The sequence below is a fragment of the Girardinichthys multiradiatus genome, chromosome 3 (assembly GCF_021462225.1).
Source record: "Girardinichthys multiradiatus isolate DD_20200921_A chromosome 3, DD_fGirMul_XY1, whole genome shotgun sequence".
NCBI classification, from domain to species: domain Eukaryota; kingdom Metazoa; phylum Chordata; class Actinopteri; order Cyprinodontiformes; family Goodeidae; genus Girardinichthys; species Girardinichthys multiradiatus.
In genome coordinates, this window is record NC_061796.1 from 22,777,982 (window position 1) to 22,798,344 (window position 20,363).

The 20,363-nt window shown below is 42.1% G+C and overlaps 2 protein-coding genes across 4 annotated transcripts in view; one reads left to right on the plus strand and one right to left on the minus strand.

The window, feature by feature from the left end:
* The window catches only part of snrka (SNF related kinase a), a 30,960-nt gene extending 20,476 nt beyond the window's left edge, over window positions 1–10,484 (plus strand). For both annotated transcript variants that reach the window (XM_047361033.1, XM_047361034.1), the window contains 3 exons: window positions 2,577–2,766; window positions 5,161–5,261; window positions 5,436–10,484. In XM_047361033.1, the coding sequence (XP_047216989.1) occupies window positions 2,577–2,766; window positions 5,161–5,261; window positions 5,436–6,570 (1,426 nt within the window). In that variant the 3' untranslated portion in view covers window positions 6,571–10,484. The remainder of the gene's footprint in view (window positions 1–2,576; window positions 2,767–5,160; window positions 5,262–5,435) is intronic.
* Window positions 10,485–17,117: 6,633 nt separating this feature from the next.
* Window positions 17,118–20,363, minus strand: part of ano10a (anoctamin 10a) — a 50,600-nt gene continuing 47,354 nt past the window's right edge. For both annotated transcript variants that reach the window (XM_047360826.1, XM_047360827.1), the window contains exon 14: window positions 17,118–18,377. In XM_047360826.1, coding sequence (XP_047216782.1) covers window positions 18,336–18,377 — 42 coding nt within the window. In that variant the 3' untranslated portion in view covers window positions 17,118–18,335. The remainder of the gene's footprint in view (window positions 18,378–20,363) is intronic.

The window sequence follows — 20,363 nt, forward strand, 5'->3', positions numbered from 1 at the left end:
TTGAAATAATTTACTATAATGATTACCAAAGATAAAATGGAGTTATAATATTTATTAATTGTTTTGATTTTGAAACATTTTAGAAATCCAGAATAAACATCAACAAGGAATTATTAAACAAGGAATTCAGACCAAAGCATTCCAGTTTCACTTTATATAGACTACAACTGAGTGGTTTAAGGGGGAAAGGAAAGGATTTAAAAGCATATGTCCCTTTCAACTTTTCAGACAGCACTGCCTTAATAAGAATGACGGGTGGAGTCCTTTAACTTGCCACACTGTTTCCTCTCTGACCATAAGAATTTCATTGCTTTATGAGCGCCCCAAGGTGATCAGATAATTATTGGCTGAATCATGCTGAAAGTACAGGGGTTGGACAATGAAACTGAAACATCTGTCATTTTAGTGTGGGAGGTTTCATGGCTAAATTGGACCAGCCTGGTAGCCAGTCTTCATTGATTGCACATTGCACCAGTAAGAACAGAGTTTGAAGGTTCAATTAGCAGGGTAAGAGCACAGTTTAGCTCAAAATATTGAAATGCACACAACATTATGGGTGACATACCAGAGTTCAAAAGAGGACAAATTGTTGGTGCACGTCTTGCTGGCGCATCTGTGACCAAAACAGCAAGTCTTTGTGATGTATCAAGAGCCACGGTATCCAGGGTAATGTCAGCATACCACCAAGAAGGACGAACCACATCCAACAGGATTAACTGTGGACGCAAGAGGAAGCTGTCTGAAAGGGATGTTCGGGTGCTAACCCGGATTGTATCCAAAAAACATAAAACCATGGCTGCCCAAATCACGGGAGAATTAAATGTGCACCTCAACTCTCCTGTTTCCACCAGAACTATCCATCAGGAGCTCCACGGGGTCAATATACACGGCCGGGCTGCTATAGCCAAACCTTTGATCACTCAGTGATCGAACCATTCTTGAGGACCATGTGCATCCAATGGTTCAAACATTGTATCCTGAAGGCGGTGCCGTGTATCTGGATGACAATGCACCAATACACACAGCAAGACTGGTGAAAGATTGGTTTGATGAACATGAAAGTGAAGTTGAACATCTCCCATGGCCTGCACAGTCACCAGATCTAAATATTATTGAGCCACTTTGGGGTGTTTTGGAGGAGCGAGTCAGGAAACGTTTTCCTCCACCAGTATCACGTAGTGACCTGGCCACTATCCTGCAAGAAGAATGGCTTAAAATCCCTCTGACCACTGTGCAGGACTTTTATATGTCATTCCCAAGATGAATTGACGCTGTATTGGCCGCAAAAGGAGGCCCTACATCATACTAATAAATTATTGTGGTCTAAAACCAGGTGTTTCAGTTTCATTGTCCAACCCCTGTAGGTTCAACCATTAGTCTAACTTTCATTTTCATGCAGCCAGCATGCTGAGTTCAGTGGTTGTTCACAGCAGCACTGGATGTTTCTGACCAGTCCACATAAATCAGCTGCAGTCTGGCTTATCTGTTGATGAAGCTGTGTATGCTACAGAATTAAAGGCGTAGTAAGGCGATGTCAGAGCATTATTCTCCTGTACCGTTATGTCTTCCTATGGCAGTAGGAGTAACAGTGTGATGGGGCATTAGCTTCCACACAGCACAGGGTGGGTGTAGGGCTCCTTCTGTTCATTGACTTGTGATGTACGCATTCACCACCTTGATGCTCCTGCTGCTGGACGTTTTACTTGTTTCCTCCCCTGGTGTTGATGTGTGCTACATTTATTTAGAGCAATACTGTAGCTGTGACAGCAGCTGTATACCAGGTTTGATCAGATTTATAAAGAGCCTTATAGAGATATTCAGACATCTATGCACATTTTGTCATTTTTGAAACAGTCTTTAGTTTGTTTAATTGACTTATTTTACAGACCATCAACAAGCTTTGAATAAATGTCAGCTGTAAGGAAAATGATACATGGTTTTCAAAATGTTGTACAAATAATATTCTGAAGGGTTGGTGTGAATATCTATTCGGTTCCTCTTGTTCCGATCCCCCTAAACACAATGGAGTGCAATCCATAGCCTTCAGAAGTCTCCAATCGGTCCAGTTCTGTATAAGCAAATTATAAACCCAGCTGTTCTATTTTGGTTTGTTAGAAAACATTAGAGAACGTGTTGGTCTATCACATAAAATCTCAATAAAAACCCCTGAAGTCTGTGGTTTAATTTGACAATCTTGTGTGTAAGGCTCTGAATATGACTGACAGCTGAACCTACTGCTGGATATCTGCTGCTCACTGCCCTCCACAGTCATAGCGCTCTACGCTGATGAGCAGTATTTGGTGCAGGATCTTAACATGTCAAACAGTTTTTAACAGTTTCCTCTGTTTCGCTGATTTAACGTGTTTGAAGGTATTTGAGTAATCCAGAAGGCCACCGATGCGATATTCTCAGCTGCTGTTTATTAGTCCACTTCAGAAAGTCAAACAGTGCAGATGGTGTCTGGCATCATTCATGCTGTCACTGAGTGGCAGGAGTGTGGTTTGTGTTCCTGGTCAGGTTCCTCTCACCAAATTCATTGACTTGATGGAACCATGCCATCTCTCTCGTCTCTGCAGGCAGTCCTGGCCAACCAGAATGGACATGCATCAGGATATAGAGGACACGTTGGCTTCTTCACCTATCTCGCACGCTGGAGGCCCCCAGTCCCCTGCTCGAAGTGCAGAGAACTTGCTCAACGGGCATCGCTCTAAAGGCATGATGGACCTGGGCCGACGGGAGGAGATTTCAGTCACCGACTCAGCTCAGGTTTTATCACATTTCACCTCACATGTGCAGAAGTGATTGAAGTGTTTCACCATGAGAAGGCCAGATTTTACCTTCAGCTACAAACAGTGCATCCAAACATGTCAGCCCAAAGATAAAATGATCAGGGGGAAAACATCCCAACATCATTATTCCACCTCCTAATGAGTGGACATGTGCTGTGGTACTGTTAAAAATGGGAAAGTAGTTTTAAATGTGACTGATCTTGGAGGACAAGACTTCAAATGTGATGGTTTACTGCTGGCTGGTTGGATTTCCACAGCTGCAGCTCCGTATGGACCTGCTCTGAATGCAACCATGTCTCTATAATGGCCAGCTGGTGCCGTCAAGCTGATGTGCTCTCATAGTTTCATCCTGGTTCTGATGATATTGGTCAGGAAACCTAAGCCTTGATCCATTAAAAAACATAAGAATTAGGCTCACATATCTGCTTCATAAAGCCCAGTGTTACTGTTTATGTGTGTGAGTCCTAAGTGGGTTCAATTTAATTTAGCTTATTAATATGGAGCCAATCCACAAAAAACTTTGTCTCGAGGCACTTAAAAGGCACACAGATCCAGTTCATACACAGAAATATAAAGTCAATTTAATCCAATTATGCAGACAGATTTGAAGTCAGCTGCATACATCCCAGTTAATTCTCGGTATCAAACAATGCAGTCAAATTCAGTTTACTATTCAAATTGGTTACAGGTACAGATAATGGTTAATAGTACTTTTAATAATTTCATGTGTTTTTTTTATTGTTTATATTTGTTTCCTTTTGATCTTATACATTTAGTATTTGCATTGTGCAATATGTTGAGGGGGAAGTGGATATGAGTGAATGTTATGTAATGTCTATGAATGTTGCATTGTGCTGCAGTCAGTGTTTGTATCCAAGACAAATTTCCTTTGGACAATAAAGTTTTTCTATATAAGGAAACCCAGCAGATTGTATCCAGTCTGGGACTTGCAGCATTCACTCCTCCTGGATGAGCATGTAGAGACAGTGGACAGTTGCTTGTATATTAAGCATTCATGAAGTAACAGCGGAGAGGAAAAATTTCCTTTTAACAGGAAGAAACCTCCACAAAAATCAGAACCAGGCTCAGTGTGAGCGACTACCTGCCATTATCGACTGGGGGTTTAAGAAGACAGAGCAGAGACACAAAAGAACTCAGAAGCACTGATCCAGGGATACTTTCTATGTGAAAGTATCCCTGGAGTAGAGTAATGGCAGTAGTAGCTTCTTTAGTGATACAGGATAGAAATCTGATCTGCAAATCATAGTACATAGCAAAGATTGTCGGAGCAATAGCTCCTTAATTTGCTTTTTGTACAGAGCCTGGCCAGGTGTAGCTTCTTGGAAGAGAAAAAAACAGAGAGAGAACATAGATTTAAAAGCTGAAATAATAGCATAATAATACTGCAAAATTGGAGAGTAGTATGAGAATGTGGCAGAGAGAGTGGAAGTGGTCATTATGTCCTCCAGCAGCCTAAGCCTATAGCAGCATAACTACAGAGATAGGTCAGGATAACCTAAGCCACTCTAACTATAAGCTAGATCAAAAAGGAAAGTTTTAAGCTTAGCCTTAAAAGTAGACAGGGTGTCTGCCTCACGGATTAAAGCTGGGAGCTGGTTCCACAGGAGAGGAGCCTGATAACTAAAGGATCTGCCTCCCATTCTACTTCTAGAGACTCTAGGAACCACCAGTAAACCTGCAGTCTGAGAACGAAGTGCTCTGTTAGGAACATATGGAACAATCAGATCTCTGATGTATGATGGAGCTAGATCATTAAGGGCTTTATATGTGAGGAGGAGAATTTTAAATTCTATTCTGGATTTAACAGGGAGCCAATGAAGGGAAGCTAAAGTAGGAGAAATATGATCTCTCTTTTTAATTTTCATCAGAACTCTTGCTGCAGCATTTTGAATCAGCTGAAGGCTTTTAACTGCATTTTGTGGACATCCTGATAGTAAAGAATTACAATAGTCCAGCCTTGAAGTAACAAATGCATGGACTAGTTTTTCAGCGTCACTCCTGGACAGGATATTTCTAATTTTGACAATGTTCCATAGGTGAAAGGAGGAAATCATAGAAACCTGTTTAATATAGGATTTAAATGACATATCCTGGTCAAAAATAACACCAAGGTTTTTTACTTTATTCATCTGAACGTCCAGGTGAAGCTGCTATGCAGTGTGTTTTGTGTGGACCCTATGTGTGTTCCCTCTGTTGTTTTCTATGATTTCTTGATTATTTTTTTTTTTACTGACTGGGTAAATAAGATCGTGTGTGTTGTGATGCTTCCTGTGTGTACATGTCATAGTGTGTGTGTGCAGCTTTGTGGTGTTACCTACAATGCTTCTCCTGTGTTGTGTGTTCACCACAGGGACCCTGGGCAACGGCTTCTGGCCCTGCTCCTTCTCCTGGGTCCTTCAGAGCTCCAGGTCCCTCCACAACAGCAGCCAAGCAGAGAATCTGTCTGTTCAGGTCTGATTATTATTCTGGCTTCAGCTCTAGAAGAATTAAAAACATAAAAACTGTTTCTAAAATAAACTCTAGACTGTCTGTTGATCAGATGATTTGATAATACTATGTAATCACTTCTGTTGTTGCTCTTTGATCCTCTTTTAACTAGTCAATTATGTTCTCTGTGGGTGTTAGAGTGGAGGAGGATGAAGAGGAGGAGGAAGAGCAGGACCCTTCTACCCTCCCGACCCAAGTGATCCTGCGGCGTAAGCCCCCTTCCATCACCAACCGCCTCACCTCTAGGAAGAGTGCCCCGGTGCTCAACCAGATCTTTGAAGAGGAGGGCGAGTCAGACGACGACTTTGAGATGGAGGAGGGCCTTCCACCCAAACTCAGCCGACTCAAGATGAACATTGCTGGGACTGCTGGCGGCCTGAGCTCTGGGGCATCCCCAGGGCCCACGCAGAAGCGCTACCACAGGCGTAAGAGCCAGGGAAGGGGGTCGTCATGTTCCAGCTCGGAGACGAGCGACGACGACTCAGAGAGCCATAGGAGACGTCTGGACAAGGACTCAGGTTTCACCTACAGCTGGAACCGGAGGGACAGCAGCGAGGGGCCACCTGGCAGCGAGGGGGGAAATGGGGGAGGCAGCAGCTCTGGGCAGGGGAAACCCCCCTCTGAGGGAGGCAGCTCCTCTGGCCCTGACAAAGGCAGTCCTGGTGCTGGTGGTAATGGAGAAAGAGAAGGTGGTGGCGGTGGAGGTGGGAGTGGGAGGGCAGGAGGAGGTAACCAAGGACAGGACCGCCCCTCGAGTTGTTGTAGCAACAGTAGCTCTACGAAGCCATCCCTCAGCATGGCGTCCCGACCCTCCCGCACAGCGAGCCGCGGCACTGAGCTAGTGGAGAGTCTGAAGCTGATGAGCCTTTGCCTCAGCTCCCAGCTGCAGCAGCACCGCAGCATGCGGGAGGGACGAGCAGGAGGGGCCAAGGTCATCATAGACCCTCGAGGTGTGAAAGTCCAGGAGAAATCAGCGTGGAGGATCTGCATCGGCTCCACCGAGAGCCTGGACTCCATCACCCTCACCCCCACCACTACCAACACCGGCCTTCCTCGCTCTCACGCTGTACTGCATCTCCACCAGAAAGCGGTACTGAAAGGCCTGCAAACAGGGCCCGGCAGCAGGGACCTTCACAGCAACATGAACGCCCTGAAAAACGGTGTTCTGCAACTACCTCTGTGTGAGAAGACCATCTCTGTCAACATCCGGCGGGGCTCCAGAGATGGTCTGCTGTGTACCTCAGCTCCAGCTAGCTGCTGCCAGGTCATCTGAGGACCACCAGACATGGCTCCCTCCTCCTTCTACCTTCTCTGACCTTTTAAACAACTCCTTTTAGCCGCTTGTTTGTAGGAAGATACCTTCTCCCATTTTCATTTGGTTTTTTTTAACCCAACTGCACTTTAACGTTCTTCACCTGAATGTCAAGCCGAGTAGAAGGGAGTCCATATTGATAAAGAACTAAAACTACTAAACAAAGCTTTTTTACAATGACCTTTAAACACGACAGGGACCCCAGAGAGAGCTTCATACAGTTGAAATGGTGTATTGTTGAACATAAATATGGAAGGTATCTGCTAATGTGGGTGGAAAATCAGCTTTTGAAGCCTGAGTCATATAAGAACATTAACTGGGAATGGTGCAAAATGTATAACTGAATTTGTGTTAATTTCACAAAGAGTTCTGAGTCAGGTTCTAGGTCAGGTATCTCAAAGATTTACTTTTATATCACTGAATAGTTTCCCAGACAGACCAAACTATAAATATAGTTAAGAAGAGAGAACACACTGCAGCCTTGGACTTCCTACTCTGTCAGCCCTTCTACCCTTCATTTAGTTGTTGGTCCAACCGAGATGTGAAGAAGACGTGGCTGTGATAACCAGCATACAGCACCTTACAAAGTATTTACACTCCTTCAACTTTTCCACAGTTGTCCCATTCCAGGCATAAACCTCAGTGTTTTCATTGGATTTAATGTGACGGACCAACAGAAAGTAGAGCAGAAGTGAAATGAAAATGATTCATGGTTTTCATTTTGTTTTTCTGAAATCTGAAAAGTGTGGTGTGAAGTCATATTCACGCCCCAGTTAGTCAATACTTTGTAGAGCCGCCTTTGGCTGCCGGTCTTTTGGGGAATGTCTATCAGCTTTGAGCATCTGCAGACTGAAACAGCTGGAGTTCAGTCAGATTGGATCGAGACACTGGAACGGAGACTCTTTGACTAGGCCATTCTAACAGATGAATCTGCTTTGAACTAAACCATCCCATTTTATCTCTGGCTGTATGTTTAGGGTGGTTGACCTGCTGGAAGGTGAACCTCCATCCCAATCTCAGGTCTCCTGGTCCATCCTCTCTATGTTCAGATGATGGATTGAACAGAGCTCTGGAAGATGTTTAAAACTTGGAATATTGTTTTTAGAACCTAACCCTGCTTTAAACATCTCCACATCTTCCTCCCTCACCTCACTGCTGTGTTCCTTGGCCTTCATGGTGCTGTTTGTATTCTGATGTTCTCCAACAAACCTCTGAGGCCAGATTCAGAACGGCTGGGGTTATAATCTGATCACACAGAGCTGGACTGATCGGCATTGGGTTTCACTGGATTTTATTTAGGGGCATCATAGTGTTTACACAGGTCTGAATGTTCTTTGCCCTACCGTTCAGATTTGTATGTATATAAAACAAATGAAGCCCATGTATTTTCCTTCCTTTTCACAGATGGTCTGACACATTAAATCCACTGAGGTTGTCTGCAGACAACACTTGGAACAGAGGAAGGATCTCTAAACAAAGAGGTTATTTGGGTTTTACAGCTTTGGGGGATACCACCTGTAGAGTAAAACCAGATCCCATAAAATGAACTCCTGAGTCCAGGTCATGTGATTTACTAGGAGACACTCCAACATCAGAATAAGTTGTTCTGGTCCAGTATCTGACAGCACACTGACATGACAGAACCCTACAACCAACATCTAAGCGCCCAGCAAACAGGAACCGTAAGCAGTGGCTCTGAGTGCAGAGATGGATTCAGTCTGAGAAGAGGAGGCGGATTGCAGACAGTAACTTACTGGTTTCATTGTTTTAATCTGTAATCAAGTTGAATTTCAGGAAGAAACTCAGAAGTTTGAAAATGTGGTTCTGGGAACATTTGATTGGGTTTTCATCCCTGTGAACCCGCCTTCTCCTGAACAAAGCTGCTCTTTCTCCTGACCCAGCTAAGAGTTGGTGCCAAGACAGAACCAATAAACCACCAGTTTGTGGTTTTTGTAGGTGAAAACTGGAGGAACTGGTGCCAAGCCAGCAGTAGCACTTGTGTAACAGTGGGCCTGGTTTTGGTGGAAAAGCCTCCTCAGATGTAAGGCCATAAATTACATAAACACACCAATGTTCCGTAATTAATACTGAAATATTTGGCCCAATAAAGGTAACACATGAGCTGGAGACAAGTGTGTTACAAGAGAGGTGGAGGAAAGTCCAAGGCTGGCTGGGCTGGAAGCAGACAGGTCCTTCAGGTTTGCATGTTTAATAGGAAAGCAAATGATGGTCATTTTAAAGCTGCTGGATAAAAAGATTTTTTACTGTGACATTTAGATTCCTTCCATTAAAAAAAATTCTTTTCTGGGGAATTTCTTCATTGTCCCCACATGATCTTTTTGTCCAAACACTGGTTGGTGTGGAGCATCAGGGGGCTCTAGGAGCACCTTTGCTCCTGATTTGTGTGATCTTCATCACAACCACCATGAATCATCTCTGTGGAGGATTGCTTCCGCTTCTGATACCGTCTCAAATTCACGATGCACTCTGACAATCTGTAGCACGTGCTGGCCGCCTCTTCCTCCTGTCAGAGGAGCCATGTCTGCACACCTTTAAAGCTCTGATCACAAAGCTCTACACACATGAGCATGAATATTATTTATTTTGGGGCTTTTAATGATCTCTTAGAATCAGACCCACCCATTCTGCAGGCTGGGAGGATTATACAGCTGCAGGAAGCTTTAAAAACAAGAACTGGTTTAAATTGGTCTTCAATAGAGTACAATATACACCCCCATTCATATTTAGTTAAATGTCTCTTCTAGAGGTCTTTCCAAATGTTCTGCTGGATATCTGACTGCTGTTCTTGGCAGAATCAGTACCGGTTGGTGGTTTGGACCAGTGAGTTCTGCTGTGTTTATGGTTGAGAAAAAATCAGGATCACTAGCAGTTAGAGGCCTTGGCCTCGGTCCAGGTTCTAGCTGGGTGTATGTATATATCTGGCCCAGAAATTAAAACATGCACTCAGTCCTTGTTTTTGAAAATGATTGCAGTTGTTGAGTCCTTACTCAGATAAATTATTGGGAGGTCCATGAACATGAGTGGATGGCCATTTCTGGCTTCTGAAGCAGCACCTTCTAAAAGAAACATTTGAAAAAAAGCCCAACATTGTTTGGATATTCCTGCATGAAAATCTTACTGCTGACCAACATTGGAAAAATAAGCTGATTGGTGTTCGTTTTCTCCGCCTCCCAAAGCTCACTGTTCATTCAGCTGCTGAGTCATGTGTTCTGTACATACAGCGTTCTGAAGATTAAAAGTGTATTTTTTAAACATGAACATTTTGTGAGACGTCTGCTTTTTGGTTTTTAGTTTTTGTTTCTTTGCTGGCGTATTAAAGAAAATCTGCCAGGTGAGAGTCGGCAGGGAGCAGCCATGTTTTAGGGCATTGTGTTGCAGCTATCTGTACAGAAACTTCGTTAGCTTCACATTTTCTTCCACACTTCTGCAGTTTCTGCTTTCAGCAAAAAAAAAAAAAAAAAAAAAAGATTTGTAGTTTTGTTGGAGGTTTGCTGAAGAACCAAATGTACATAAAGTTGTAAATATGGTGCTCTCTTTATTTAGAATCTTTTGGTGCATAGTTGTACAGTAAATCTAGCCTTATAATGACCGTAGTAATACTGTATGGATGTGTTCTCTTCATACCGTCGGGTCTCTTTGACTGTTGTCTTACTCAGCTGTTTTCAGGTGAATGATGTGCATGTGTCTCAGTGTTGGAGCAGATAATCTGCCACAGAAATCTTACTGGACCAAAAGGCAACAACAGGAGAAAGAAAACAAAATCGCTGTAATATTCTGTAGTTGATACCTGTTGTCAGACAATGCATATAACTCTGGTAACATCCCAACAATAAAAGCTGAATTTTTGTCTCATACATGTTGTCTGGGTGTTTGTTTTTCCTTCAAATGTAGATGGAGACCCTTGGAGATCTGACCTTCTGCAGACATGTGCAACAGGCCTTCATCATGATATCAGATTCAACTGAAATAAGCTTTGACCATAAAGTTATTAAACCATGTCCAAATGTTTATGACTGGGAAGCAGTAATGGTGAAGGTCTTATTAGGATGCAAGTGAAAACATGTCAGATATGTCCTTAAAGTCAGTGATCTCATTCTGCTTGTTAAGGACTCAGCTTTTGAAATTACCCATAATTTATTCATGATCAGTACAGAGTTGAACTGAATCCACACTTTGACTTCTTGGTTTCTGTTGGTCACCTTGAGTTAGACTTCAGCTTCTAGCCAGAAACATTTTCTCCTCTTTGTGATGGACCTTTATCTCTTCTGAAGACGTCAGAACCAACCTGACCTAGTCTGTTACAGATGACATTTGTTACAATATGTTAGATTTTTCCTTCCACTCAACTTTCCATTCACACATACACTTAGATACAGCACTGACCCTTTACAAGCATGTAAAGGGTGTCACTGATGGTCTCCTTCAAAACGATCATCCAAAAATAAAGGATATGTGTCCTTGCTAAATAGTACCAGGCTGTAAATAATTTGTTGAACACTGTAAAAATGACATGGTGAGCATACTGATGAGCTTTACAACAAAACGTTCAACAACAAACCAAACTAATCTGAGTAACATCTGGGTCAGTTAGATCTGTGTTAATAAAGGCAACATGCTCCACACTGTGGTGGCTATTCATGTCTGAAAGCTACACTTGACAAGTCCTTCCAAGTCACCTGACTTTGTATAAAATATTTCCCTTTGACAGGCAACATGTTTGAAAACAAGGAAAGGGAAATTATTAACTTTAATTTCTTTCCTTCTCAAGAACTTTCACCTCTCACACAAAGCAAAATGTAAAAAAAAAAAAAATCAAAGGAAGGTTTAGGATGAGAGGAGAAATGGATTCTAGAACAAGGACAGCATTCAGGAATTGGACATGGCCGACAGATAAACTCAAAATGTTGGTCTACAGTTCTAAAGAAGCTCCGTTTGAAAAAGCAGGAAAGCTCCTGTCCGTGTTGAATTCACACAGGAAATTACCACACAATGCTGCAACCCTACAGTGATCCTCAGCAAGTCAAATGAGTACACACAAGCTCAAATATATACATACAACCCAGAAATATTTGGTTAGACGTTTCGCAGCAAGCTTTCATCTCCACCTCACCAGAAGGCTTCCAGCATCATTCTGGCTGATATTTTCTCTCCTCAGCAGAAACGGAAGAGATCATTGAAATGTAGGATCAAAGCATAATCAAACCCACGATGAGGACTGAAGCCTATATGGGTTGCATGTTTGACCCCTGCGCCACGGCCGTGCACCAATCCAAAGCCATATTTAAAGTACATTTGGGATCATTTTCCAGTTGGAACAATTTAATACAAGTTTCCACTGCAAGAATTTGGTCCTGTGTTCTTAAACCCTCTCAGTTCCTGGTGATGTGAAACTGGTTTCATGGTGGACAGTCACAATACATCTCCCACAGCTTCTAGTTCATGGTATTCCTGAGCCATGGCTGTTTCTGGGTTGAACTGATAATCTTGGAATCTTAACTCGTTTAGAAATGGGTTCTAAATGTTTTTCCCAACATAAGTAAAGCTATAATTCTTCTCCTTAGATCTTCATGGTGTACCTTGGACAAACATTTTCAGGGGCTTAAGATGCAACGTAAGTAGTTCTTATCTCTTTGGTGTGTGTGCTGGATTTCTGTCAATCTCAGGCTAACTGTAAGTGAATCCCTTTAAATACAAGTATTTACAAGTGTTGCACAAGATAAGAGAAGCTTGATGAGGACCCGAGTAGGAACAGAAGACAGAGAAGTATCACGAGGACCACCCAGGCCAAAGGAATCTAGCTCTGCCTCCCAAAAGGTCAAGCAGCCCTAGAGTGTGTATTTCACCTGGATCTGCTCCAGAGATCAGGTTCTCTTATTCCAAGTCATAAGGATGTCAAAGTCCCTCTCAAATGCAGGCGTGACTTAATGCTTCTTGTTCTTAGTACAAAGTTTTATGTTCACAAACTGGATTGGATCTGTTGTTACTTTTGTTGTGATTATGAATCTGAGAATAGTATTTAATATTAATATTTTAATATTTTATCAAATAATATTTCGGTCTGTTAAGGGTTGTCCTGTGAATACCAGCCCAGTAAGGCGATAGTATTAGGACAAAATAGAAAGGTGTGAGATGAGCTCTGACATTATTGAACAGCAAAAACAGATGATTGTAAAATGGGCACAAACGTTGATCATTCAACCTGTATCTTGTGACAACACTATGCTCTAAGTGTTACAATGCTATTCCTTTCTCTAAGGATATTTTGTGATTTTAGCATTAATTTTTCACATTTCTTTGGAGGAACTAGTGATTAGACACTACTCTTAACCTTTAAGGGAATTTTGTTTAAAAATGCAAAGGAAAAAGAAAATTGCTACACCTCCTGAGGGTAATTATTGCAATTTGACTTTTGGTTCACTCCCCCTTTATGGCAGGGTGGATTAGACTAAATTTTGGGATTTAATCTGGCAAAAATCCTATTCTTTCAAAACATAAAACTATAAAGTTTCTGAATGGATACATGCATCAAAATTACGTCAGATACTAAAATTAACTGCAAAGTTAATTCATTTTCAGTTTGTGGTCTTACACAAAACACAGGACAAAATAGAAAGGACATTATTGAACAGCATAAACTCTGCACATACAGGTCCTTCTCAAAATATTAGCATATTGTGATAAACTTCATTATTTTCCATAGCTTCCAGCTAACCTCTGGAGCTGCGGCTGGAAGATGGCTCGTTCTGTCCGCTGACCACACTGCACGTTACCACGGGATGCGACTCCTGTTGTTGGCCTCTCAGACTCGGCTTGTAGAGACAGTGTCTCTACTGGGGACTTCTCTGGGACACAGTTTGCTTCTGCAGGCCTCAGAGAGAAAGTAAGCAATGCTTATACCTTAATTTCCCCTTTTTATTAATGAATACACCGGATACACAAACAGTAATTCATCCATAACTTTGTGCATAGGAGCGCGTGATCTTATGACACCCTTGGATCCAGTTTGAAGAGTTTATGTCTTTTTGCCAGCAAAGAGACATTGGCGCACTGTTTCCCCTCCTATCCCGATGATCACCGGCGTGGAAGAGACAGGATGTAGCAAGAGCGGTGCTTTTATTTGGACAGTGACGTCACAGGAAGTTCGCAGTTACCCCATTTCCTGGCTGTGCCGGCAGTAAGTTAATGCAATTTATTTTGAAAGTTCCAGGAAAGTCTGTACTGGCCTTTCACGTTGTAACCATGGCTGTGGGTCCCAACACTTCTGTCTATGCTTTTTTTATTAGGAGCCTTCTGTCCTTCCAGGAACTCCCTGCTGGACCTCCTGTCTTCTTTCAGCTCCAGCTTTTGAAGACTGCATTTCTTTCAGGCTGTCCCTAAGACATGGTCTTGTGAAGCAGATACAGAGCTGCGAGGGTCTCTGAATGAGACCCAGACCAGTAAAAGGTGTCGAAAAGCTCTCAGCTATGATGAACAAGCTGTTTGGCAGCCTCCTCCTCTCGACTCAAATAACCTAGAAGCTTCCAGACCAGCTGGCACGATGTGTGTTCATTCAGAGCTCCTCACACAAACACTGTGATGAAAACAAACGGTCTGGATCCTGTGTGTCTGGTTTCCTTCATCATGTCTGGTCCACCAGATCAACAAGAGGGAGGTGGTGGATTATTCTATTATACAGAACCAAAGACTAATCACAGAACAAGAAGTGGCTTATGAAAACACACATATACTGTACCTATACACACACACACACACACACACACACACACACACACACACACACACAGTACAGTTACAGTGGCTTGTAAAAGTATTCATACCCCTTGAACGTTTAAAATATTTTAATAATTTTAAATATATTTAAATATATTTTATTGAAATTTTATGTGAAAGACCAACACAAAGTGGTATACAATTGTGATGTGAAAGAAAATTATACATGACTTAAAACATTTTTTACAAATAGAAAACTGAAAAGTGCGGTAAGAAACGTATTCAGCCCCATGCTGCTCCATGACAGCCTCAGAGGTTGGTTAAGAGAATATTGGGTAGTAAACAGCATCATGAAGTCCAAGGAACACACCAGACAGGTCAGGGATAAAGTTGTGGAGACGTTTAAAGCAGACTTAGGCTATAAAAAGATTTCCCAAGCTTTGAACATCTCACGGAGAACTGTTCAATCCATCATCCGGAAATAGAAAGAGTACGACACAACTGTTAACCTACCAAGACAAGGCCATCCACTTAAACTTACAGGCTGAACAAGGAGAGCACTGATCAGAGATGCAGCCAAGAGGCCCATGGTGACTCTGGATGAACTGCAGAGATCCACAGCTCATTTTGCCATGTTGGGGACACAGCAAACATGTGGAAGAAACCTTTTGGCCAAAATGCAAAACACTATGTGTGGCAGAGAACTAACACTGCACATTACTCTGAACACACCATCCCCACTGAAAAATATAGTGGTGGCAGCAACATGCTCTGGGGTTGCTTCTCTTCAGCAGAGACAGGGAAGGTGGTCAGAGTTGATGGCAAGATGAATGGAGCCAAATACAGATCCTTCTCAAAATATTAGCATATTGTGATAAAGTTAATTATTTTCCATAATGTCATGATGAAAATTTAACATTCATATATTTTAGATTCATTGCACACTAACTGAAATATTTCAGGTCTTTTATTGTCTTAATACGGATGATTTTGGCATACAGCTCATGAAAACCCAAAATTCCTATCTCACAAAATTAGCATATTTCATCCGACCAATAAAAGAAAAGTGTTTTTAATACAAAAAACGTCAACCTTCAAATAATCATGTACAGTTATGCACTCAATACTTGGTCGGGAATCCTTTGGCAGAAATGACTGCTTCAATGCGGCGTGGCATGGAGGCAATCAGCCTGTGGCACTGCTGAGGTCTTATGGAGGCCCAGGATGCTTCGATAGCGGCCTTTAGCTCATCCAGAGTGTTGGGTCTTGAGTCTCTCAACGTTCTCTTCACAATATCCCACAGATTCTCTATGGGGTTCAGGTCAGGAGAGTTGGCAGGCCAATTGAGCACAGTGATACCATGGTCAGTAAACCATTTACCAGTGGTTTTGGCACTGTGAGCAGGTGCCAGGTCGTGCTGAAAAATGAAATGTTCATCTCCATAAAGCTTTTCAGCAGATGGAAGCATGAAGTGCTCCAAAATCTCCTGATAGCTAGCTGCATTGACCCTGCCCTTGATAAAACACAGTGGACCAACACCAGCAGTTGACACGGCACCCCAGACCATCACTGACTGTGGGTACTTGACACTGGACTTCTGGCATTTTGGCATTTCCTTCTCCCCAGTCTTCCTCCAGAGTCTGGCACCTTGATTTCCGAATGACATGCAGAATTTGCTTTCATCCGAAAAAAGTACTTTGGACCACTGAGCAACAGTCCAGTGCTGCTTCTCTGTAGCCCAGGTCAGGCGCTTCTGCCGCTGTTTCTGGTTCAAAAGTGGCTTGACTTGGGGAATGCTGCACCTGTAGCCCATTTCCTGCACACACCTGTGCACGGTGGCTCTGGATGTTTCTACTCCAGACTCAGTCCACTGCTTCCGCAAGTCCCCCAAGGTCTGGAATCGGCCCTTCTCCACAATCTTCCTCGGGGTCCGGTCACCTCTTCTCGTTGTGCAGCGTTTTCTGCCACACTTTTTCCTTCCCACAGACTTCCCACTGAGGTGCCTTGATACAGCAATCTGGGAACAGCCTATTCGTTCAGACATTTCTGTCTGTGTCTTACCCTCTTGCTTGAGGGTGTCAATAGTGGCCTTCTGGACAGCAGTCAGGTCGGCAGTCTTACCCATGATTGGGGTTTGAGTGATGAACCAGGCTGGGAGTTTTAAAGGCCTCAGGAATCTTTTGCAGGTGTTTAGAGTTAACTCGTTGATTCAGATGATTAGGTTCATAGCTCGTTTAGAGACCCTTTTAATGATATGCTAATTTTGTGAGATAGGAATTTTGGGTTTTCATGAGCTGTATGCCAAAATCATCCGTATTAAGACAATAAAAGACCTGAAATATTTCAGTTAGTGTGCAATGAATCTAAAATATATGAATGTTAAATTTTCATCATGACATTATGGAAAAAATGAACTTTATCACAATATGCTAATATTTTGAGAAGGACCTGTACATCACAATCTTGGAAGAAAACCTGTTGGAGCACCTGGTGCAAAAGACTTGAGCCTGGGGCGGAGGTTCACCTTCCAGCAGGACAACGACCCTAAACATAAAGCCAGGGCTACAATGGAGTGGTTTAAAACAAAACGTATCCATGTGTTAGAATGGCCCAATCAAAGTCCAGACCTAAACCCCATCGAGAATCTGTGGCAAGATCTGAAAACTGCTGTTCACAAACGCTATGTTATATTGGTCTGTCACATAAAATCCCAGTGAAACAGTGGAGTTTGTGTTCAGACGCTGCTGTAGTAGAGCAGAATAAACTGGACATCCATATAAGTTCCAAGTTTGTTCGTTTATTGAAGCCAAGGCTGATCCAGTCTAACCTGCTGCTGCAGCTATGATACATTTTATGAGTAAAACAGCAGGCATCTAAGGCACCAGGAGTGTTACAGTAGTGCTTCAAACTTCCTCTCATGTTTCTCTACCCTGAAGGTAAATAACTGATGATAAAACACAGGCAACGATTATACAGCATGTTACTGTGATTGTGTTTGTGGGAACAAAGAAAGGCCAAACCAGTTCAGTGCAGGAAGCGTGGTTAACTGTGAGGAACAGTATGGAAGAGTCAGAATAAATCCCAAACCTTGTTCCCTCATGCATGTCTGGAAGAAACCTGGAAGTTGTGTTTACTCACATTACCAAATCAAGTCCAATGTTGCTTTAATACGTTGAATTTTTTGGCCTTTCTATGCTTTCATACCTGGAGTTCTGTGGACAGAAGTATCAGCTACCATCCAATAGGCTGTCGCGTTATCAGTTGAGCCAGCAGCCAATCAGGTAGAGTCTGAAGTGTGGTTACTGTGCACACACCACCACCTTGCAGCCTCTAACCCAGGGTGTGAAACTCCAGTTTGAGGGCCAGTGTCTTGCAACTTTTCGATGCGTCTCTGGTCCAACACGCCTGAATCAAATAGCTACTTTTCCTCCTCAGTATGCAGGCGGGTTCTACAGAGTCCTGCGAATCACCTTATAATCTGATTCAGGTGGGTTGAAGCAGAGACACATCTAAAAGCTGCACAACACCGGCCCTCGTTTACTGGAGTGACACCTGGGCTTTTATCCATTTTTGTTAGTTTGCACCATTCTGAACCAAACTAATGACTGAACCCACACTGACTTTAGCGACTGAACATAAGAACACAAATGCAGTTATTTTCATAAACACTCTTTGGTATAACCAATTATGTTTACAGTGCATAATATCTAGAGAAGATTTGAACAGCAGCTCTTTCATCCCAACATGTATCCCATCATTTATTCTTAAAGTTACACAGCACCCTAACACAGAACCCCATATCACTGCTTAAACTGTATGAACTCTTCATGCATGCCTCCTCCAGTCTGGCACTCTAATATTAAACCAGATTTTCAATGTGCATTCAAACAATGAGCCAATAAAGTTTAAAAATAACAAGGTGTGATTCTTAAAGTATAAAAAAAGGAGCTTCTGTCAAACGCCGGTGACATCAGAGTGTGCAGGTCCTCCTCTCCTCAATGGATGTTCTTACTGAACTCCGAGACTTCCAGTATTTTCTGAAACAACACCAAAAGCAACACATATTAATTTATTATTTGTTTCAGAAATTTTAGAGAAGATTGCATTCTGGAAATCTTTCAGTCTGGTTTTAAAGCTTGCCACAGAATTAAATTAACATTATTAACAGAACATATCTTTTTGGCATGTGATTCTGGTGACTATGCTGTTCTGGTTCTGCTAGACCTAACTGCTGCCTTTGACAATGTGTACAACAACATTTTAATATCACGTTTAAATCACTTAGCATTTAGGACGCAGCACTTGACTGGGGTCAATCTTATCTGGAAAATAAGCCTTTCTGCATCAACATTTTAGACTCAGAACCATCCAGTGCTCCTCTGTCATGTAAGCTCCCAGGACTCAGTTCTACTTCACTGTTTTTTGTCCCTGTATTCAGTGCTGTGTTCTGGCCTCCACTGGTTGCCTGTGTTTTTATAGTTCATTTTAAACTTCAGGGAAAATGTCAGATAACCTGCATGACATTTTTTTTTTTCTTTTATGGTTAATGTTTGTTGCATTTACTGTTGAACTAGTGGCTCACACAAATGATTTCGTGTTAATGTCCTCAAGCTCCATCACATTATTTGGGATATATATTGGCTGAGGTAAGCATTGTCTTCCATCATTGTCTTCCGTCGCACTTAACACTGCAGCATATGTGGTGTGATCAGCAGATTAAACAGGCTGCCATGGCTTTCCTGGGTGTCTTCCAAGGTTCTATAGCACAAGAGCCACACACATGCCATATAAACTACAAATGTGCACCACTGCTACAGTAATTACACAACTGCTACTCAAACATATTAGTAATGATCCAGCAATAACAGTAATTAATGTTATGCAACACTATGAAAATGGGATGTCTGGTCTGATGAAAATACCTCAGTATGCTGACTGCTTAAAACTGAAAGTTAAAACTGATAGCTTTATCAATTTAATTAAAAAGGCAAATACTATTCTAACCAACTGATGACAATTGAAATATAATTTCCGTATGGTTAGCTGATCCTTAAATATAAATAAAAAATAAACAGGAAGTGATGGTGACAGTAACGCAAAAGTTACATACTCTTCCTAATGCAGCACTGTGAATTCCACACCATTGATCCCAGTACATATGCACTATTTAGAACAGGAGTGCATCAAAAGCAACATAGATGCTTCAAAGACTTAACAGCACTAACACGGCTAACTACTAAAAAAACTAAATATTTTTGAATTTGTTACTTCCCCTAACCTCTTATGTACACACACAAGATAATCTCCTCTCATAAAGGATTCACCTTCACAGCAGAAAGGCTCCTTACATTACAATGTTGGAGTATGGTGTGATTTTCTTGCTTTGTGTGGCTTTCAGACCATTTTACAACATATTACACTCCCAGATTTAGAGACTGTGAATACAGGAAAGAAAAGAGTGTTCTGAGACGTATGCAATTATCAGCCTTGTAACATAAAGTCAAAGGTATGGACATGAATTGTGGCAGTAAAGCTGATAGTGTCAGTGTGTCTTATTTATGTTAGCTACACAAAACCAGGACAAAATCAACACTAGATGTTAAGGGACATTTCAGTAATGGCAGATATTTACGTTTAGGTGCCCGTCTCTGGGTTACTGGGGGAGAGGTGAGGCACACGCTGGACAGATCGCCAGTCCATCACAGGACAACACAGAGACACAAAGGACAGAAAACTATGCACACACACTCATACCTAATCCCAGTTTTAGAGAGACCAATTAACATAAGTCATGTTTTCAGACTGTGGGAGGACGCTAGAGTACCTGCAGAGAATCCATGCATGCAAAGTGAGAACATGCAAATTCATGTGGACAGAGCCAGGCTGGAATTCAATAATAACTAATAACTAATAACTCCACCCCTGTATTGACCCCACATCCTTACAAGAACCCAAAAATGAAACAGTAATTACCGCCAAGTTTTTGATGTGTCAATTTCAATCAGAACAACCTCCTTTCTTAG